The sequence below is a fragment of the Chinchilla lanigera genome, unplaced genomic scaffold (genome assembly GCF_000276665.1).
Source record: "Chinchilla lanigera isolate Chin_1 unplaced genomic scaffold, ChiLan1.0 scaffold00008, whole genome shotgun sequence".
Lineage (NCBI taxonomy): Eukaryota > Metazoa > Chordata > Mammalia > Rodentia > Chinchillidae > Chinchilla > Chinchilla lanigera.
In genome coordinates, this window is record NW_004955409.1 from 2,874,531 (window position 1) to 2,895,969 (window position 21,439).

Below are 21,439 nucleotides of genomic sequence, written 5' to 3' on the forward strand. Positions count from 1 at the left end.
CGTGAGTGCTGGGATTACAGGTGTGCACCACCACGCCCAGCTTATTTGTAGTACTGATCTCCACGAGGCGAGATAGATCATTAGGCCTCTGTGACAGTTGCTCATTTATTCCTCCACAGCATCCCCAGGGAGCTGCTATTCTGGGAGCAGAAGAGACCTCTGCTTCCAATGTTCGTCGTCCCTTTTCCTCGTCCCTGTCATTTCCCCCTCTGTCTTGCCCCTGAATCTTCCATTAAACAGGAAACAGGGCCCTCAGGGATAAAGCAGCAGAGCAGCGGAGCCAGAACTGCACACATCACCCCAGGAAGTGGACAGCAGGTGCGTCGGGGCTGTGCTGCACCTGCCCTCGGCTTGTCTTGTTTGTTCCTACCTTGACGCACAGAACATACGTGCTGACATACACTGTGCCTGTTACCTCTCCTCCTGTTATCCCCGCATCTCAATGCTTCGCTGTAACCACTACTACCTGAGTTTGTTGGATGAGGAGAAATGAAAATAAGAAAGGAAGGGAAACTTTTGCACGTAAAAAAAAGACCCCAGCAAGTGTCTGTAAAAGCTTAGAAACTTTTTAAAAATGGAGAGTTCTCACGCTGTTCATCCTAGCCAGGCGTGGAGGGACACACCTGTAATCCCAGCACTCGGGAGGCTGAGACAGGAGGATTATGAATTTAAGGCCAGCCTGAACTACTTGATGAGCTCCTATCTTTAAAAAATTTAAACAAAAACCTCAGAAAACAAATCCCAAACTCCCCAAATTAAATTGTGTTGCTCAAATAAAGTGGCATGAGCTTTGAGAGCAATTCAGAAACATCACCAGCCACAAGGTGCAATGTGAGCTGAAATGTGAGGTTGAGATTACAGTCTCAAAATGCGCTCTGAGTACTGTATTTTTGCTTGTCTGCTCGTCTCTCTTAGCATATTCTAGCCAAACCTCTTTCAGCGCCTTCTCGCCTTCACTGGACACAGGAGAGTTCTGTGGGCTCCACCCGTGTCATCTATGGGGAGGGGCAGAGCCTGCAGGCCTGGCTTTGGGCCCAGCTCCTTGCTTGGCGGCCACTTCAGCCTAGGCATAACATGTGCCCTTGTCCCCTTGAAGCCGTTTTTTCCTCATTTCCAAATCAGGACTGACCGCCCTTGTGTCTTGCCTCCTATAGGAGCTAATGGTTGGTTAAGGACGAGCCCCAGGGACTGAGGTTCACTAACCCACTCTCCAGGGCAGCACCCCCAGCTGGCTTCACAGGCAGTGGGAGGAGCCTTAACTTCTTCTACCCCGCAGCCTGGCCGCTGGCTCTCTGTGGCGGCACCTGGCTTGGATCAGGTCCACCTGGGATAAGTGAGCTGTGGTGAAGTTTCCCTTGCTTTTGCGCTATTTATGACTGGCTTGCTGTCTTGGAGTGAACATAAATATCCCTCTTTACCCACAAGCCCGGTGCCTGCTAACTCACCAACAGGAAGTGTTACAGGTACGGAAAGTTGTTAATAAATCCAGGAAAACTTATGCCAGGTTTCAAGTTCCTTTTGGTGCCACTGTGCCAAAGAAAGAGCCAGCTAAAAGCAGCAGCTATGAAGGAGATACCCTTCAAGCTGGAGGGGCTTTGAGGAAATAGGAATTTGATTCAATTCCCTACTGGGAACTGCGGGCAGAAACAAGGCCTTGTCACAAGTCTGGTCTACACATGGCGCTGGCGGCTGGCACGGCCTGAACACCAAGAGGGAAGGTTAGTCAGGCTCAGCGCAGTCTCGGGCTTCCCAGAGCGACATCTCCAGGAAATGTAGGTCTAGGCAGAAAGGAGGATGGTAGGTACGAAGTCAGCCTCAGAGAACTTTACTTTTCAGGTAGTTTTTAATGACAAGAAAGCTATGTCTTACCCACTTCTACAAGGTCAACTACTGTGAGTTCAGCACTCTCTACTACCCTTGGGTCAGAGCACGTTTGCTGCGGGATTAGAGGTGTTCTGAGCTCCGTTAAGGTCTCCCGGCATCACAGGCTGCTGTAGATGCGCTTGATGGCGCTGGCTTCCTCCTTGTCCAGGATGCCCTTGGCCACGTACGCGTCAGCCTGCTGGGTGATGAAGTCTCTCATCTTTGAAAGGTCATAATCTGGAAAATATTGTTATTAGCATACCATGAGCAGAGACGGGAAGATCAAGCCCATCCCAGTGATAACCACTGGGAAACGTTCTGTGTAACACGGTCCCTGGCCCTGTCTTTCACACTGGGGGATGTTTGAATTGTGGCCATTTGGGCAGGACTCTGAGGTGAAATGACGTCCCTGGCTGTCGGTCCCCACTGATGTAATGATATACTTTCTCCCCCCAAGTCAAGAATCGCCTTGGTGATGGACCTCAGGGATTGATATTCCAAATAGGTAGCCATCACCTTGAAGAGTCCCTGACCCAACCCCTTACAGGAAAAGCCCCTGTTCTGTATTCATGCCCGCTTGCAATGTGACTCGCTTCCCCATTTGATCCCGGTTTAATCAATTTTACCTGAACAATTCTTATTGGCTGACCATAGTTTTGTCCATTTTCCCCTACCTTGGACCCATCTCATCTCGTGGTTTTGCTCTATAAAACTCTCTAGAAAAGACAGAGTCTTGGGCAACCCACTGAGGCCCCACTTCTGTCCCCCTCAATAAATACATTCTGCTCTTTAAAAGAAAAAAAAGAATCACCTTGGTGATTTCATGCTGCTTGAATTGTATGCTCGGGACAAAACACTAAACCATCAGTGGCAGCACATGCCTGCAATTTCAGCACTCGGGAGGCTGAGGCGAGAGGATCACAACTTCAAGGCCGCCCTGGGCTACACAGGGTGTTTGAGGCCAGACTTCACTACCTGGTAGGAGGCCTGCCTCAAAAACGTAAAATATAATAGGCGAACCAGAACTTCTTTATGACTCCTGTGTCCTACTTCAAGTCTATGTGAAGGAAACCATCAAACTTCCAACCAAAAATAGATTTCCCAAGTGAGGCGATGGCACGTGGCCTCTTTCTAAGACCTAAACGCCCCTGCGCTTTGCCTCGATTCTTTAAGGGTTACCAGAATCCTGCCACCTGCCAGTCTGTACAGGGCAGAGAGCGGGGGGTGGAGGAAAGCACGGAGGTCCTGGCCACGCGCAGCCAGCCGAGTGCCACTGGACCCTGGCGCCTGCGCATCTCTGAGTCTCCCAGGGGAGAGAAGGACGAAGCCGGAAGGGGCTCTGCCACACCGGTCTGCAGTGGACCAGAGGCAGCGTCCCCGGGGCAGTGTGGAGAGGCTGCTTCGGGTCTCGTCCTCCTCACCTCCCTCTTGCCTCCTGGGTCTCACTTTTTCAGTCTGCAACTACACCGCTGCCAGATGGATCCCTTCCTTAGCCTCGGGAGGGTCTGACGCAGGCTCCACTGGCCACACCGCCCTTCCTGGCCGTGCGCTGTCCACTCCCAGGCCCAGGTGCTGCCCCGGCCCACAGCCACCTGGCACGCGTGCTCCTCTGCCCTTTGCGTCTCAGTGCCCGGGCTTCCTCCTCTCCCCGTACTCCTCACTCGGCAGGCTCTTCTGTGTCCTGCAACCCCGCCTCCTGCCTGTCTCTGTCCTAGTAGGAGCCGCACCCTGTCTCCTGGCCTCCTGGTGCCTCTGCACCCCGCCACGATTGCCCTGGGCCAGCGCAACCACCGTCACCCAGACAGGGGCAGCTGCGTCTTCCAGCTGCCCTCTCCTCTGGTGCTGAGAGCAGGCTGTGGTGCTGTGTTCTGTCCCGTGTGATCAGAGGACTGTTTTCCTGATGGCCAGGGGCACCTGGTAGGTGCCCAGAAGATGCCGGTGCTTAAAAGACTCCAGGAAGTTGGGAGGCGCAGACGAGACACGACTGCGGAGAAGCTGAGCGCGGTGACGAGGACAGGGATGGGGAAGGGCTCCCCCGGACACTCTGCTCTCACCTGGTGTCCTCCAGAATGACATGGAACGAAAAAGCAACTGCCTCAAAGGCTGCGTCAGGTGACAAGAGAGACGAGCATCTCTCGCCTCCACACCTAAGAGGCAGCGGAGGTGCCCTGAGGGGCGCCTCCACCCCACCAGCTTCCCTGTGGGACCTGGTACTGAGGGCACGACACGTGGGGGGCCGGGGTGCCACCAGCCCGCCCCTTACCATCTTTGTTTCCTTTTTTGTCATGTTTCTTCAACCATTCGATATTCTTCCTAATGGCTTCCAGGTAGGCTTCTGTTTTCCCTGGAAAAGACAAGAGGATCGCATCAAACACACAAAACACGCTGGCCCCACCGACCTAAAACTGTGTTGGCCGTGTGGACCTCTGGGGCGGTATGCGGCTGGGGAGTGCGCGTGTGCACACGCGTGTGTGCGGGGGCTGTCAGTGTGAGTGAGGTTGGTGCCAGGGAGCACCCTGCCCCCAGCGCAGGGAACACGGCGTGGTGGCCAGCAGCGAGGGGTTTTGGTTTGCTTGGCCTGCTGGGCGGGCCCCGCCGTACCGGGGCTGGGTCATTTCGGGCTAAGGGTGGCTCTTCCAAACCAAGGAGCAGCTTCAAGTCAAGGAAGGAGTCGGATCCAAGATGCTACACCCCTGTTCAATGCGCACACGCGTGGCTCTGTGTCTCCCCAAGCCTTCGCCTGGTTCTTGTGGGGAAGGTGGCACCAGACCCTTGCTCCAGGTCCGGACTAGCTCTGGGCTGGTTCTGATCCAGCTGCCCAGGAGAACCTGCTCTCTGAGGCCCCTGGTGCCTCAGTGTGGCGGAGGCTGTGAGGGGATCTCATCGGCTTCCAGGTGACGGATCTGCAGCGTGGAGAGGAACGGACGGGGCTGGAGTCAGGCTGATCTGAACCTCTGAAACCTGGCGCTCAGAGAGGTCAGAGCTGTCTGCAGATGCGGGCTTTGCACTTGTCTCATCCTCTCCTGAGAAACCAGCCATCCTCTCAACCAGGTGGGCAAAGTTCATGCATCAAGAGACCAGGTACGGAGTTCGAGGCCAGCCTGGGCTACCCAGCGAAACCCTGACTCACAAAAACAAAAAATAAATGGGGAAGCCAGATGTGATAGAAGCCCAGCATTTGGGAGGCTGAGGCAGGAGGATGAGTGTCAGTTCAAGGCTAGCCTAAGCCATGTAGTGAGAACCAAAATAAAATAAGATTAAAATTAAAAAGAGACCAGTCAGTCTCTCTCTTTTCCAGCAACAGCGATGAAAAGGTCTTCTGAGCCCTGGCTCCCTGAGTGAGGCACGCTGACGCCCCACTTTGGGGTTGCTCGAGCCCTGCTGGATGCCTTTGCTGCCCTCTCCAGCCCCCTGAACGGCATGCTCGTGTTGCACCAGGGACTGTGCCTTGAGCTCCAAGTGCATTCTGTCATTTCATCTTCACAGCGACCCTCTGGAGCTGCCCCACTGCCACCCCCATCTTACAGAGGGAAAAACTGAGGCACAGAGGACAGCAGGGGGCAGAGCCAGGCTTGCACTGGACCTCTTTGGCTCCGGCCCATGAGCGGTGACGCTGCCCTGCACGTCACTGGTGCTCATTTCCCGCCGCTGCACTTACCCTCCCGACCTCCTGCACATCTTTCTCCCTGGCTCCTGCTGCCCCTGGCCTCACTGCTGGATCCGGGTCTTCCAGGGTGCACAGCAGCGTCCTTGAAAAAGGGCAGCTGGACAACAAGGGCACCGCCCCCCAGTCGCGGCGATCACCCCTATGGAGACAGCCCTGGTCCCGTGCTTGTTTTCAAGAACGTCTGGGCATGTGAAGGGCAGCGTCACTGGCTGACCCGGTGACGCGGGGCGCCATCAGCACGCAGGTTGCTGTTGCCACCCTTGGCTGAGCAGATCGGCTGGATTTGCTTTACGTTTCTCTGGATCGCAGAGCCTCTTTGTCTGCTGTCTTCCTCCCTTAGAAATGGCTCGTTTTCCGAGGCACCCTCACGCCTAAGGCGAAGCCTGACACACAGTAAGCTCTTGACAAGTATTTACCAAATAATTCCTCTTTTATGAGTGTGTTTATAAGGTCTGATCAGAAACACAGTGAATGCTGCTGCCGCGCACCATCCACCAGAAAGGCAGCTCGCAAAAACGTGACGTCGTGTCCCCGTCCGCCTTATTCAGCAGCTCTGGCACCATGCGACTTCTCTTCCCCAAAGTCACGATAGCCATGTGTCTTTTACCGTAATATATTTGGAAAAGCCACTCATCGTATTTTTCAGCCACACTACATTCATCAGAAACAACTGAAAATGCCAGTGCCCTCTGAACCCTGTGAGGTGTTGTCACTGTTTTGCTCACGGAGGCTCAGGCTCAGAGACGTTTGGTGGGGTGCCGGAAGGACAGCCTAAGCTGGGGTGAGAGCCAGAAACAATGGGGTGTCCGGGGAGGGGAGCTGGGCCCAGCTCCCGTTTTGGGCCCGGGGGACTTAGTGGCTGTTTGTTATCAACCTGGCCAGCAAGGCGGGGTCCCCAGCTGAGCTGCACAGAAACTCGTATGGAAGGGTCCAGTGGCTGGGGTGGGGACCAGGCCGCAGGCTGTGTTTTTGTTTTTCACAATTCTGAGAGGATTTGGCTGTGTGGTGCAGTCTGGAAGCCACCCACTGCCACAAATATGGGGGCATCCCAGGTAAGTGGAGCTCTGATACCAGCAGGGATGAGATCAGGCGGCCCGCTGCACTGGGAGAGAGCAGCTGGTTCCTATTTACACCCTCCTCCCTCGTCTCCGAGTGCAAAGCAAATGGTTTATTTATACAGTGCACACGCAAAGCCCAGGAGAGGCCACGCTGGAAAGCTGGACTATTTTTTTTTCCAATCTATTTCAGCTTCCTTTGGAAAAAAATAGCTCATGGCTGAGGTAATACAGCACAAGCCTGGAAACACATGCCGAGGCGGATGGAAAGGGCCACGGTCCGGACGCAGCCCCGCTCTGCAGCTCCTCTGGCTTTAGAACCTGAAAGAGAAATGTCCTTTTCTATGTGTGGCTTTGTCCTGACCCTGCCACACTGTTCTGATCACCTCTCACCCCTGAGAAACAAAGTGCAGAAATCAGCTGGGTTGGCCGAGGGCACACAGCCTACATCAAAGACATCAGGTCTTCTAGAGGAATGGTTACAAAATTAAGTTGGGTACATTTAAAATTAAGCTTGATATGTTTAACATTATATCAAGATCGTCCCAAATAATCACTGTTAGGAACCCTATGAGGCAAGGTGTCTAACGTTGGTGTCATGGATGTCACCAGGGCCACAGAGCCCTTCGGCTCAGGAACTGCCCCACAGTGGTGGCATTTTGCATTCGTGTAGGATGCAGCAGGACCCTGGGACGGCGCTGGATCGGAAGTGAGGGGACGCGAGTTCAGGGCCTGGCTCCACCTGCTCTGGCTGGGGTGTCTCGGGCAAGGTGTTTCATCTTCTGGGCCTCGAGCTCCTCGTTGGTTAATGAAGGGGCGAATTCTAAAGCAGCGGCTCACGGATGCTCCACGTGGGACGTCTTTCTCTGGGGTCCTCGACAACTTGTGGTGACACAAAGGTCACCGGGGCTGTGCTCCTGTCCCTTCTGGGGACCTGGGGGACACGGGTGGAATCACTGCTTGGGCTTTTCTATCAGAATGGATGGACTCCTCCTGTGTGGCTCAGCAGATAAACACCTCCATGAGCGAGCCGATTTTTTAATCAAATAGGCCGAGCTTCTACCCCTGCGAGGACCTTGTGTTTAGCAGAAAGGGCGACGACCCCTCTTCACCCCAGCTCCATTGTCGGTCATGAACCTGACAGCCGATGGGCCTGCGAGGAATTTCTGGGTGTTTCAATTCTTATCTCGTCCCTTGGACCACTTGAAAAAAGATTTTCAGTGACTCATACACAGGAAGCTCATAAGTAAACATCCAACTGGCAGAAGGAACCAGACTTAGATCATGGAATAAAGATTTAAAGTACTTTCATTTGGTCTCCGGGGAGAAACTTACTTGCAACATTAGGCAAATTTTAAATCTGACTGTAACTGCAGTAAGTGCAGTTTTATTGGCGTATCCCTAAATTTAGAAATAGTTATTGAATCATTCAAATACATGTTAGAAGTCAACATTTAAAACTTTCCTTAGCGTGAGTCTCTGTAAAGAGCAAGAGTTTAAACAGCCTATGTTGTATTAGGAGCTGAATCTGTCATTCCATCCCTGGGAATTCAGTTCGATTTATTTTCTTAGAATAAGATGCATGTAGCCCTGCTTAGTGGAGTGGCGGTGATACAAAACATGGATTGCTGGTATTATTACTCCTGCTGCGTGCTGTCCACGGGGCCCAGCATGTGCTGGGATGGGCAATGCACACTTGCTGTGGACTCGCCGTGTGACCCCCTGCAAACACTGCCGGAGCGTCTCCGGCACAAGTGTCCCTTAGTGGCTTCTGCTGGCCCTCGGTTCACCCCTTGTGCTGCTCTGCAAGGCCTGGAGGGAGCTCGTTCTGCACACGCCTGGCTTACTGGTCAGCAGCCGTGTGCACACACGTGCCTGGCCACACACATGCACCCAGGCCTCACAACACGCCTAAATGCATAACAACCGTCCTCCGCTCACCTTCAAGCCTGCTCTGGTGCTCCAGGAACTGGCCCTAGTCTGCCTCCTGTGCCCAGCGCCAGGCCCAGGGACAGGTGTTCACCTGCAACTGGGAAAACGCCTGGGAGACTAGCAGCCCGCCCTCACCCACACGGAAGCTCTCTCTTGTAGGTTAGACACAGCGGGTGTTTCTTGTTGGGTTTGATAACAAGGATGTAAAATAGCCCTTGAGAAAACTGTAAGTAAGCAACTGTGAGCACAAAGATGCCCGCCTTAGGATGCCCTTGGAGGACCAATTACAGTTTTTCCAGGGATGCTGATCCCTAGGTTGAGCTTAGTTTGGTGTTTGCTAAACTGAATTAGAATCAGTTGTTCTTGCCAGACATAGTGGAGCACACCTGTAATCCCAGCGCTCGGGAGGCTGAGGCAGGAGGATTGAGGCAAGTTCGAGGCCTACCTGGGCTACATAGTGAGTTCCAGGCCAGCCTAAACTGTAGAGTGAGACCCTGTCTCAAAAAAAATTTAAAAATTAAAGCAAAACAAAGCCAAAAAAAAAAAAAAACCAAACAAACAAACAAAAAAAACCATTGTCCTTGTCCTATACCAGTAATGGCAAACCTTTTAGAGTTTCCAATGATAACACACATCTGGCTGTGGCACTCAAGCTAAAGGTTTGCCACCACTGTCCTAGGTTAATGTGGTCAGGGGTATTATAAACAAACTGGATTTCTAAATAATGGGATGGAGCTAACTTTAACCTCAAATCTCTGTCTTTTTCCTATGTTTCAGAGGAGCCATCTAGAATCTGTATGCCTGTAATCCCAGCACTCTGGGAGGCTGAGGCAGGAGGGTCACAGGCTCAAGCCTAACTTGGGCAACTTCGCAATTTAGTGAGACTCTCCCGAAATAAAAAATTTAAAAAGGGCTGTGGATGTAGCTCATGTGAAGGCCCTGGGTCTAATCCCCAGGGCCACCAAAAACTAATAAAAAGATGAAAGGAAGGAGGATGGAAAGAAAGAAAGAAAGAAAGAAAGAAAGAAAGAAAGAAAGAAAGAAAGAAAGAAAGAAAGAAAGAAAAAAACACTGGTGGAAGAGTCTCATCCTCTCGTTCCACTTACTCTTGTATGGAGACCCCAGTGGCGGAAAACCCCTCGTGGTTAATCTCCACATGCTTTGCTACAGTTTGGATCCTGCATGTCGCCTTTAAGGTTGGTCTCCAGGCTGGGCCTCTGGGGACCAAGGGATTTTCAGAGGCAGGACCCAGTGAAGGTCCCTCGGTCACTGGGTCCTGCCTGGAGGGGACTGTGGGATGCCAGCCCACCCTGTGCTTTCTGAATGGACCTCGCCAGCATGAGGTGCCTCAGCACAGTGCCAAGGGCCACAGCCCAGGGACTGGACCCCCCAGAGCTGTGACCAGGACAGACCTTTGCTCTAGTTAATCTGTCAGAAGAAATTTCAAGGCAGTCTAATGTTGAGATGACGGCATGGCTATTATTGGGGGCTTTTAGCCAGATTTATGTTGAGAACTGAGAGCAAAGAGCCCAGCAGGATAATGTAAAACAAGAGTTTGGCCAGAAAGAAAGCTCCAGTACTGCTGTGAACTGCAAAGATACAGCTGAGAGGATCTCAACTGCTGAGAAGGAACAACAGAATAGAAAAGATGGCCTGAGGGCATCACAAGAAGCAGCAAGTCTGTACCCTTTGCAGTCTCAAAACTGCAAAGCTGAAAGACTTTGCTTTGAGGAGAAAGCTGTAGATTATCGTGTTCCAGAATGGTGGTGGTGGCCACACCAGGCTCCAGAATGGCGAGGGCATAGAGAGTTTGTTCCTCAGAATTGGATTCACAGTGCTCAGCAATCCAGGCACTCGACCCCTACAGCCAAGACAGAGGAAAGCCTGGCTACTGCTCCAGCTGGCAGCAGACCTTGACAGCATCCACGTGGCACTGGTTTTAGGTGCATGCAGAATGCAAGAGTGGTGGGGTTAAGGTGGCTTCCACCCAATTTCAGGAGGCCTAGAAGGCCAGGCAGTGTGCCCCTGAGAGGGCAGTATGTGAAGCTGTGAGTGTGAAGGCAAAGGTGCAGTGGAGACCCAGAAGGTTGGAAAAGCCAGGAACGTGGATAGTCTGAGGAAAGCTGCAAGGAAGGAGCACAGCAGGCCTAAGAGAGAAGCCGTGGGAGCTGCAACCACTAGAAGTGCTGTAGGGATGGACTCACACAAGGCCTTTGGAGTTCACAATTTAGCACAGATTGCTTCAGACGTTCCACATGGAACTACAGGACTTAATGTTTGCCCTGCTGGATTTTGGACTTGCTTTGATCCCAATGCTTTGCATCCCTCTGTTGGTACCTTGTGGAATGGTAATGTTTATCTGGTGCCATTGAATGTCGGAGGTGTTTAACTTCCTTTTCATTTGTACAGGGGCTCACAGCTAAGAGTTGGCCTTAAATCTCAGAGGAGACTTAGGACTTGGACTTTTTAGCAATGCTGGAACTGTTAGGAGTTGGCAACTCAGAGATGGACTAAAATGCCTTTTGCATAAAGGAATGTGCATGAGTCTTTGGGGTCCAGGGATAGAATGTTACGGTTTGTGTCTGGATGTCCCCCAAAGCCTCATGCAGTCATGGGTGTGCGATTCTAGAATCTGTGCTTGATTCATGGTCCAATGCTGGGGTTATGGGTGTGAGTGCTGCACCCGCCCTGGGGTGGGCAGCCTGCATACAGTATAAGGGCGGGAAAGAGTCTTGCTCTTTCTGCCCCTCCCTTGGAGCCACAAACTGTGAGCAAAATAAACTTTTCCTCCTATAACCTTGGGCATTCGGTGTTTTGTCTCAGCAATGAGAGAAAAGCAACTAAGACACAAGGCATCACACATCGAGCTAGTTGGTATATTTCTCCACTTCCTCTATAGATATTGTTAAGCAAGGGTCTGTCATCAAGGGTGAACGAGGTGTTCCTACCCACCCAAGCAGAAGTTGGGTGGGGAACCTCTAAGGGGACCAAGGGGTCCCCTCAAATTAAGAGCTGCACCGTGAGCACGACTGGCCCCTTTGTCCTGAGGAACACGTCAAATCCATGCATTCGTGGCCACCGATGGTCACACATAACAGCCAACAAAAAGAGCCCAGTGGTCTCCTCAGGTGACAAATTGGCTGGGTGCCAACTCACCTGGGTCAAGAGAGCGCTGGCCCACTCGCACGGCTCCCAGGGAATCAGACCTCTACGAACCCACTAACAAGACAGGGATGACACCTATGGAGGTTCCAGTTACACCAAAGAGGACAATAAGCTAGGGTCGAGCTGTTTCTCATGACTTCTCATAGACTCCAAGTTTCAGAAAAAGGATATCTATCGGAGACATAGGGATGTGAATTTTCTATAATATGACTACATAAATTTGTAGTAATGGAGGCTTGTAGGTAGGCGTGGTGGTGCATGTCCACAGTCTCAGCACTCTGGAAGACGAGGCAGGAGAGGCAAGTTTGAGCTCAGTCTAGGCAATTTAGTGACTTAGCTCAAAATAAGCACAAGAAAGACTGGGGTGTAGTTCTTTACAAAGGCTCTGGCTTCAATCCCCAATAACACACACACATACACACACACACACACACACACGCAACTATAAAGCGAGATCCACATTCTGACCTGAAAAAAGATGAACAACTTAGAACTTATGGCCTCATTAAGTCTGTTTCTTTGAGGGTCTGGCAGTTGGTAAAATCCCAGAAGGATGTGAGTAATATACATATATAGATCTTTAAGCTATTTTAGAAAATACATGTATTGGATTTGTATTTTTTTATCAAGTCTTTATGGTATTTTTCATGTTGCAATCACTAGCTAAGTAATTAAGGGAATTTGCTTTGTTAAATGGTGAAGCTCACGACCCTGTGGCATAAGCAGTGTTAGCTGTGTCGGGGCTTCCCAGCGAGAACCCCCGCCCATCAGAGGGTGAGCCGGACACTAGCAGGTGTGTAACTGGGCATCAGTGCCCTTCCCCTGCATCGGGGCTCCCGGCTGGACGCTGAAGGCTGCCGCGAGGGATGCGACGCGGGGGCCAAGGTGGCCCCCAGCGAGCACAGCGCACAGGAAGGCGCCGCCAGTCGCGCGGAGACGCCACAGCTAGGCCTTCTCCAAGCGGACTTGGGCGGCTGGCTTCTCGCATCGCTGCCGTTTGTGCGGGGAAAGCATGGCCTCCCCAGTGCCATCGCCAGCCCAGGGTAGTGGCCGTACCTTTCGGGGCGTCTGTCTTCCCTCCCGGCCTGGAGCTGCCGTCCTTCGTGGAGTCCTTCAGGGCGCTGTGCTGCTGCTCCATCTTGGCGGCCTCCTCCTTGGTGCTGTCGGTCTCCTCGGGACTCTTCTCCGAGGGCGCTGCAAGCAGAGGGAGCCTGTTTTCACAGCGTGTTCCTGTCCCTCCGTTCTCTCCTAAAGCAGCAATAGCCTCCGTGGCAAAGGTATAGTCTGAGGGCTGGCCATTTTTTTCAGCTGAGAGGAATCTTAGTGATTCTCGGGTACAACCCTCTAACCTCACCTCCCAGGAAAGGAAACTGAGTCCCAGAGGAGGGAGAGATACCCGCAAGCTACCCTGAGTTAACATAAAGCTAGGCTTCAGCTTTGCAAGTTTTGGTTTAGCCTTTTTTCCCTTTTCCTGCACTGTATCATTAGAAAGTGGATTATCTGTCCTACATTATTATTGTTGCTATTATTGTTTAGAGATGAGGTCTTGCTATGTTGCCCAAGGTGGTCTTGAGCTCCTGGGGTCAGCAGATCTTCCTGCCTCAGCCTCCTAAGTAGCCAAGACTGCAGGTATGCGCCACTGAATCCAGCTACTACTCATCTTACTTTAATCAGTATAGGCCAGTGGTGGTGAACCTACGGCATGCATGTTATTTTTCTTTTAAGACAAAAGATATTAATGTCTTAGTTGTTCTTTCTAAACTAAAACCTCAGTGTTCAGATTTCATTGCAGTGTTGGCACTTTGTGATAAATAAGTGGGTTTTGGGTTACAGTTCAGGCTCTTGGTTTCTAAATGGTTCGCCATCACTGGCATAGGTGATCAGCTCTTATGAGATAGCTCAGGTCCCAAGAAAATATGGTGGCTCTTGATTCCAAATGAGAGTAACTGTACTGCTGGCCAGTCCTTCCCCGTGGAGCAGCCGGTACCCAGAACAGCACCTGAGCTCCAGCTGGGCAGGACCCTCCCACCTCCACATTTCCCGCTCCATCACCCCAGCCGCCCCAGCATGAGGAAGAGACCTGGACTCCTGCTGGGAAAAAAGGAAAACGCTTGTTCATGCCTCACTTAGAAATAAATATATTGCTTTCAGAAAGCTCATGCTGAGATTAAAACATCACAGCCCTAAAATAAGTAATCCCTTCAAACAAAGGTTAAGCATGCCTGCAGCCGATACAATAGCAGCCTCAAGCAGCAGAACAATACATCTTTTTAAATAAAACTTATTTTATTATATTATTGAAAAAATAACAAAGAAGAAGGAAAGGAATCAGTTCTTGTGTCACACATCCACTATTGCACTATTGTGGTGTATGACATATAGAGCAATTGTGCATATATGTTCTTCATAGTTGTACAGTTTTGTACTTTGCTTTTGTCATTATGGAAGGCATGAAACCATTATTTTAAAGGGCCATAAATATTATTAAGGATATGTACATAATTTCCCAAATAGGGCCAAAAATTATAGTAGAACAATTGTCAGTCTTTTTTTTTTCACTCCGCCGCCCCTTGAAAGGAGGCTTCCTTCCGCAGTTGAGTGGTGCTGAGTATGGTTATGCAGAAGTAAAGAAACCAAGAGAAGGAGGTGTATCACACTGTGCAGTGGCACAGGCCACCCCTGAGGGCAGAGAAGAAGTAGGACTGTGGGGAATGGACAGCGGACCAGGGAGGGGTTGCTGGCTCTGTGATATAGCCTTTTCCATTCTGGGATGGTTACTATTTTTTTTTTTTTTTTTTTGGTCTTTTTGAGACAGGGTCTCACTGTGCAGTTCAGGCCAGCTGTGAGCTCACTTTGTAGCCCAGGCTGGTCTCTAACTTACAGCGATCCTTGTGCCTCAGCCTCCCGAGTGCTGGGATTACAGGCGTGCGCCACCATGCCCGGATCAGGGGTGGTTAATCTTGATTGTCAACTCAATCAGTCTGAGAACAGCCTAGGAAATAGCATCAGTAATGCACACTTCTGGGTGTCTGGGTGGGCCATGGGGCGTAGCCTTGGGGACCGTATCTGGGCCCTGGTCCCTTCCTCTCTGGTACTACTTCCCAGACGTCATGGACTGAGCAGCTTCCTCCACTACATCCTTCCACTGTGATGTTTCTGCCTTAGAGCAGCCAGCGTAGACTGAACCCTCTGCAACCATGAGTCAAACTAACCCTCTCCTGTTTGAGGCTGCGGGTGTCAGATTTCTATGCCAAGACAGACTACACTGTGGGTAAGGTTATATCTACTTAAGCCTATGGTTGGATCTGAGATATTTAACTCTGAAATTTATAATTATTTATTAATGTTTATTGACAGCTATTATTTACTGCTCAAAAGGGTTATTCTTCTAAAAGCTGCAGAAATAGTTAAATAAATCCTACCTGGAAAAAGCTTGCTTTTATTGTCAGTAGCATTTTTTTCTAGCTTGTTCTTTGTCTGAAGAGCAATTGTTTCATCCAAGTTTTCTGGAAGAAGAAAGGAAAGGAGTATCATTTCCTAAGAGATGTTATCAAACTATGTACTAAAAGTGTTTAAATCTCACCAGAGATACCACACTAGCAATTCCAAAATATTAATGTTTCTCACAGTGTGCTCTGGCCTGGATTTAATTTCTAGGAATCCTAGACTCTGGGATGGATAGGCACGTAATCCAAGATCATCAGGTTAACTACAGAAGTCCCTTCCTCCTCTCTCTGGCCACTGCCAGGACCCTTCCAAGGTTGAGACCTACAGTGGACACCTGTGCTTTGATCTATGCAACACCTGTGGTCAGGACACCCAGCCCCCTGTCACTCTCAGCATTCAGCTCCAGGGTGGCTGAGTGGTCCTGGGCTGACCAATCAGAATGGTCCCTGATCCTAGGCTACGGTGATTGGTTCAGGAAGGAGCATACGACTCAGTCCACACCAATGAGAGGCAGCCTAGGGCCTTTGAGAAGAGATGCTCTCTTACAGGTGTTGACCAGCTTTGGTCCCAGGGTCTCCTACAACCTGGTTAGAGACAACAGAGCCCTTCACCTGACGGATGCAGAAGGTGAGGCCCCAAGGCCCAGTGCCTCCTCACACAACAGCACAGGGACCAGGAGCCAGGACCCCGAGGTCCAATCAGGACTCTTAGTCCCAACTTTCCAAACATAATGGAAAAAGATTAAGTTAAATTTTAATCAGATTGCCACTCTGGGAATTATTAGAAAACGATAATAACATTAAATACAATAAATGGGAAATGGTTATACTCAAGTTAGATCTGGAAAGAGAGCTGATTTCTGGTTAATTTCATTTCCGTCATCATTAGACTGGGGAATTCTGGTTACCCAGGTGATTTGGGCATCAACTATCAAGGAAATTATTGCCAGATCCCTAATTCGCTTTGGACAAGGAACACCGTCACAATAAGCGGAGCAGCCAGGCTTCTCACCAAGGTAGGCGACCCCTTCCTCGGGAGAGATGGTGCCGTACTTGACCATCATCTTCACAAAGTCAATCAGTGTTTTCATGATGGTGATCAGCGTTTCCTTCTCTTTTGCCTCTTTTTCTATAGAAAAGGACAAAATAATTTAAAGAAAATCAGTAGAGAACAGCTTCATCTTTCATACCAATTTGTTTCTTTTTTTTTTTTTCCTCTGGTACCGGGAACCGAACTCACGACCTTGCACTTGCCAGGCAGGCGCTTTTGCCGCTGAGCTAAATCCTCAGCCCTCATACCAATTTATGAAGTACAGCATCTTACTAAACTACTTCTCCCTACATTTGTAGCTAAAAGCACATACATTTAATTTACACAAAAGAAAATCTAAGACTGAACTGGAAATACAGGGCACTGTACAGCTATGCCAAACTTTTGAAGAAATGGGCAGTTATTACCACCATTAAGGTTTAAGTTCATCTAAAGACTATGTAAGTAAAGAGACAGCTTTCCACCTGAGATCACACACACCGGAAAGATGCACGAAGGTTGCTGCCTAACGACTTTTCTCAGGCAGCAAGTTTTTGGGGATGAGAACGTCTGTATCCATTAATTAGGCTTAATTCCCATCATCAAAAATAAGAACACATATACACGGGAGATCAAAATATGTGGTGAATATTTAAATTTTAAAAATTTATTACAGTAAAAGACACATTGCCAGTAAGTCCCCTTCCAACATCCCCCCTTGCTTCAAGAGCATTCATCCCATTGTCGCTCTTGCCGCTTTGAGAGGTTGTTCCAGAAGTTCTCGCGTTTACAAGGTGTAACCAGAAATACAGTAAACGGTGCTGCCACGTGCCACCCAATGGAAAGACAGGCCCGTGAAAACATCATGCCGTGTCCTCATCCGCCTTATGCACCAGATCCGGCACCACACGACTTTTGGCTCTTCCCCAAAGTCAGAGTGACCATGAAAGGTACAGACATTTTGAACTGATTCAGGACACGGAGGCGGCCACAACAGTGCACCTAGAGACACTCACGAAAGGGCACTCCAGAGCTGCTGCAGCAAGTGCCGCGAACCATGGGGTGAGTATACGAGGGGGAGGATTTTGACAGAACTTAATGTGCCTTTTACTGTAATTTTTTTTTGTACCAGAAATCCAACTCAGAAACTTGCGCTTGCCAAGCAAGGCACCATGCCACTGAGCTACATCCCCGGCCCTACTATAGTATTTTTTAAAAATGTAAACATTTACAGTATTTATCAGTCATACCTCATGCTCACTTTTTAAATCCAAGTTTGATTTTTCTAACAGTGATATATATTGCTTTTTAGCCTTTATTTCTTATAAACTTTGAAAGAGTTTATGCAAACGGTAAAACTACTCCAGTGATTGAGGATTAATAAAAGTTACTCCCTTCCTCTCCAACTTGTTCCAGTTAACAGGCTCTTCGGAACCCTTCGTATTTGACCCTCTGTTCTGCATTTCAGGGGAACAAGACGCCCAGTGGTGCCCTAGTAGTTCAGTAAACACATTACTTCTGGAACCAGAAAAAAATCTGGCTCTATTGTTGAAGAGAAGAAAAACAAATTCAGATGCTAGAGGGGAGCTTGTTTCTCTTATCCTTTTAGCGGACGTGTAAGTTGCTCTCTGTTGTGGTTTGGGGTTTTGCAAGGGGGAACAATATAATACAGGACACACATTTTATAAAATTATTTATAATAGTCACCCAAAGAATGATATACAAAAGAGTGCAGGAAATCTGTCCACACACTAAAGACCAAAGAATCCAACCTGGATCCCACGGTAATGTCCTGCATGAGTCCACCCGAAGACCTAGAGCCCATAACAACGCCTCCAACGAGTCCAACTGGAGGCCTAGAGCCCACGACAATGTCTCATGCAGGCCTTTTCACGGATCTGTGCTGGGAAGGCCCAGAGGTCACTGGTGGAAGCTAGGAAGTCTGTGCCAGTGGGATAAAAGATCTGTGCCAGCAGGAGAGAGATCTGCACTGGAGCCAGGAAGTGACACTTAAAATAAGAACCAGAGATTCCCTGAAAAAGACCACAGCCATCCTCAGCAACAGTGAGACCTCGAGCTCCTCTGATGATGAGGAAAGCTGAGTTCCCATCAGGAAAGCCAATGCGACAAGCTTCTCCAGGAGACTAAGCAGTGCACTATCTTCCCCTCCAGAGCCAGGACGCGATGCTCAGAGTGAGGACCAGAGCTCCCCCAAAGTGAACCAAAGCCATTCTCAGTGACAACAGGTCCTGAGCTCCTTGGACGATAACAGCCAAGTTCATCAGGAAAGCCAGCATGACAAGCTCCTCCAAGGGAACCAATAGCTCCTTACAGCTTCTAACAGCACCTAACAGCTTCTCTCAGCTCCCAACAGCCTAATTTCTCCTTCTGCAGCTCTGCCTCTTATGCTGCTGGCAGCAGTCCCCAGGTGGGCCGCCCACACCCAGCACCACGCTCGTTCAGTTCAGCTGAGGGTTACAAGTGATCACCAGTTGTCAATCTGCCACACTCTCCAAATACTCCTCCCCCATCTTCCCTACAGACATGCTTGTTACACAGCAGCCATGACAATGCAACTAGAGACACTCAGGAAAGGGCACTATAGAGCTGCTTTTACTGAGTGACAGGGATTTGGAATCTTTCTTCTTCCACCAGCCTGGACACGGAAGGAAGGAGCCAGATACAGGCTTGCTCTGCAGACCAAAACCATCGCCAGGACTGGCTGCTCAGGGAGGGAGAGAGCAAGATGGTTCTCACACCACGCTACATCCTACAACCCAGTGCTTTACATACTTTTCCAAATTTATTGTTAAGAAATTGATAGGTAAAAATGTAGGTATTTACCTCGATGTCTGGAAGTGCATACGCACCCTGCCTGGTTAAACCTGGCTAACTAACCTGTGCATGGCTCGCTCAGGACGGTCCTGGAGGTGAGGACACTTCCCCTCCCTGTCCTCATTGCCTCCAGCACAGGGAGGAGTTGGTCACAGGGTGTAAAATGACCCCGGGGTTTCTGAGGAACACAGGTGTATTTTGGGTTTCTACTTGCTTATTTCTCAGTTGGCTCAGACTGAGGATAAGAAAGACAAAATTAACAAAGACCTCAACTTAAAAATTTAAATTAAAATTCTAGAAAAATAAAGGCAATAAGGAATCCGAGGAGGGAAACAGGAAGATAAAAACAATACAAAGAACATTCTACACAGTGGGATTTTAAAAACATATAAAACCTACTGTTTGGAGGAGAAATAGAAGAGGTGGTGAAGACACTCTGAGAGAGAACCGTGTGCTCCCCCGGCCACCACAGTGATGAGATATCTGAGTACACCCTCTGGGTGGTGCCACGTCTGGCTCTGCCCTGGGGACACGTGACTCACCAGGATGTCAGAGATCCTGAGCTGGGCATCTGTCAACCAGCGGGGCAAGGTGGCTCAGAAGGGACCCTCAACACAGACGAGCCCTGCAGATGCCCGCAGAAGGCCAGGGCATCTGGCTAGGGTCTGCAGCTGAAGGACAGAGGGTATTCTCTGTGAAAGCTCATGCTGAGGTTGTATCTCAGGGGAGAGAGATTCCAGCTAGAGTCTTGATGCAGAGGTTCAATGTGGGGCTGCATGTTTGTGTTTTTGAGGCAGGGTCTATGTAGTTCAGGCTGGCCTTGAACTCACTATGTAGCCCAGGCTGGCCTCAAACTCGCGGCAATCCTCCTGCCTCAGCCTCCTGACTGCTGGGGTTGTAGGTGTGTACCACCACGGCTGGCCCGCATTTTTGAAAGGGAGAAGAAAGGCTGAGAGGGCCATGCAAGAGCCTCTGTCTGAACAGTAACAGAAGCATCAGCCATTGTTATCCTCTTTGCAGATTAACCAAAAATAAACATGGATCGAAATCCTCTAGTTAACTTAGTGCACATCTGAGAAAAGACCGGACACGTTGAGGAATTTGTTTAGTTTTTCTCCGGTACAGGGAACCAAACTCACGACCTTGTGCTTGCCAGGCAGGCGCTTTGCCACTGAGCTAAATCCCCAGCCCGAGGAATTTGTTTAAAACAACAAGTAATTCCCCAATACGTTTTGGGCTCCTGGCTTCCTTTTACCCTATGTCTGTTTCAATTCACTTGAAGACTGAAGCTCGAAATGTCTCTGAAGCACCGTACTGACTCGTGCAGGGAAGGAGAAGCCAGATTCCATCCACTGTGCCCACGAAGAGTGGAAGAAGGAAACTTTTTAAAATATGCACTGACAGATGGCACGGCTTCCTTTTTATCCCCCCACAGTGCAGATGAGTCTAGAAAACGTGACACTAAGTGAGATAAGCCAGACAGAGAGAGAGAGAGAGAGAGAGATCTCTGTGAATCCACTTAGAGGCAGCCCTGGCATCTGTGGGCTCCATACGCAGGGATTCAAATAATCAGGGGTTGGAAATATTTAAGGAAAAATGCATTATTACTAACAGGATGTTTTCTTGTCTTTGTTCCCCAAACAATACAATATAAGAAGCATTTAGGGAACACTTATGCTGTATTGGTTTATTAGGCACCTAGAGAGGATTTAAAGCGCACGGGAGGATGTGCGTGGGTCATGCGAAGCACGAGGTGGTTTTAGATACAGAACTTGAGCATGTGTGGGTTTAGGCATCCAAGAGAGGCTGGAACCAGCCCTCTGGACACTGAGAGTCAGCTGTACGTGGAATCTAAGCGTCAAGCAGAAGCAGGGAGCAGGCGCGCAGCCAAGGGCTGGGGAGGAAAGATGGGGGGACGTTGGTCAGAGGGGTAAAGCTTCAATCACACAGGAGGAATCCGTGCGGGAGTGGGCAGCGTGGTGAGCGCCTGCGCAGTACTGGACTGTACTTGCAGATTGTTGAGAAGGTCGATCTTAAGTGTTCTCACAACAACAGAGGCAAAAAAGGAGGAGGAGGAGGTACCTACTTGAGGCCATGGGCACGCTAATTAGCCTGATTGCCACGATCTTTTCACAATGAAGATCCGTATATTAAAATATCAAGTTGTACGCCTTTATTTACAGTTTTTGCCCGTGATACCCCAGGGAAGCTGAGACCAAACAGGAGCTGCAGTGGGCGCTGAGGCTGACTAGGTCGGGGCAGGACGCTGTCTGGATCGCCTCCTATCTATCTGCAGGACGTCCTTTCCTGTACTTCGTACACAGCAGACGTTCCCTGTTTGCTGAACAAATAAAACGGACACTCTGAGAGCAAGAGTACATCATCCATAAACTGCACCCTCCTGCTTGCCCTTCCCTAAATGTTCCCGTGACCAGGGCACTTCTTC

General features: G+C 49.8%; 1 protein-coding gene across 1 annotated transcript in view; it reads right to left on the reverse strand.

Annotated features, from left to right (window-relative positions):
• Nucleotides 1–1,824: 1,824 nt before the first annotated feature.
• Nucleotides 1,825–21,439, reverse strand: part of Scg3 (secretogranin III) — a gene marked incomplete at its 5' end in the record, with an annotated part of 31,009 nt that continues 11,394 nt past the window's right edge. The window contains 5 exon segments of the mRNA XM_005376640.2: nucleotides 1,825–2,100; nucleotides 4,127–4,207; nucleotides 12,739–12,876; nucleotides 15,105–15,188; nucleotides 16,141–16,257. Of these exon segments, the coding sequence (XP_005376697.1) occupies nucleotides 1,982–2,100; nucleotides 4,127–4,207; nucleotides 12,739–12,876; nucleotides 15,105–15,188; nucleotides 16,141–16,257 (539 nt within the window). The 3' untranslated portion in view covers nucleotides 1,825–1,981.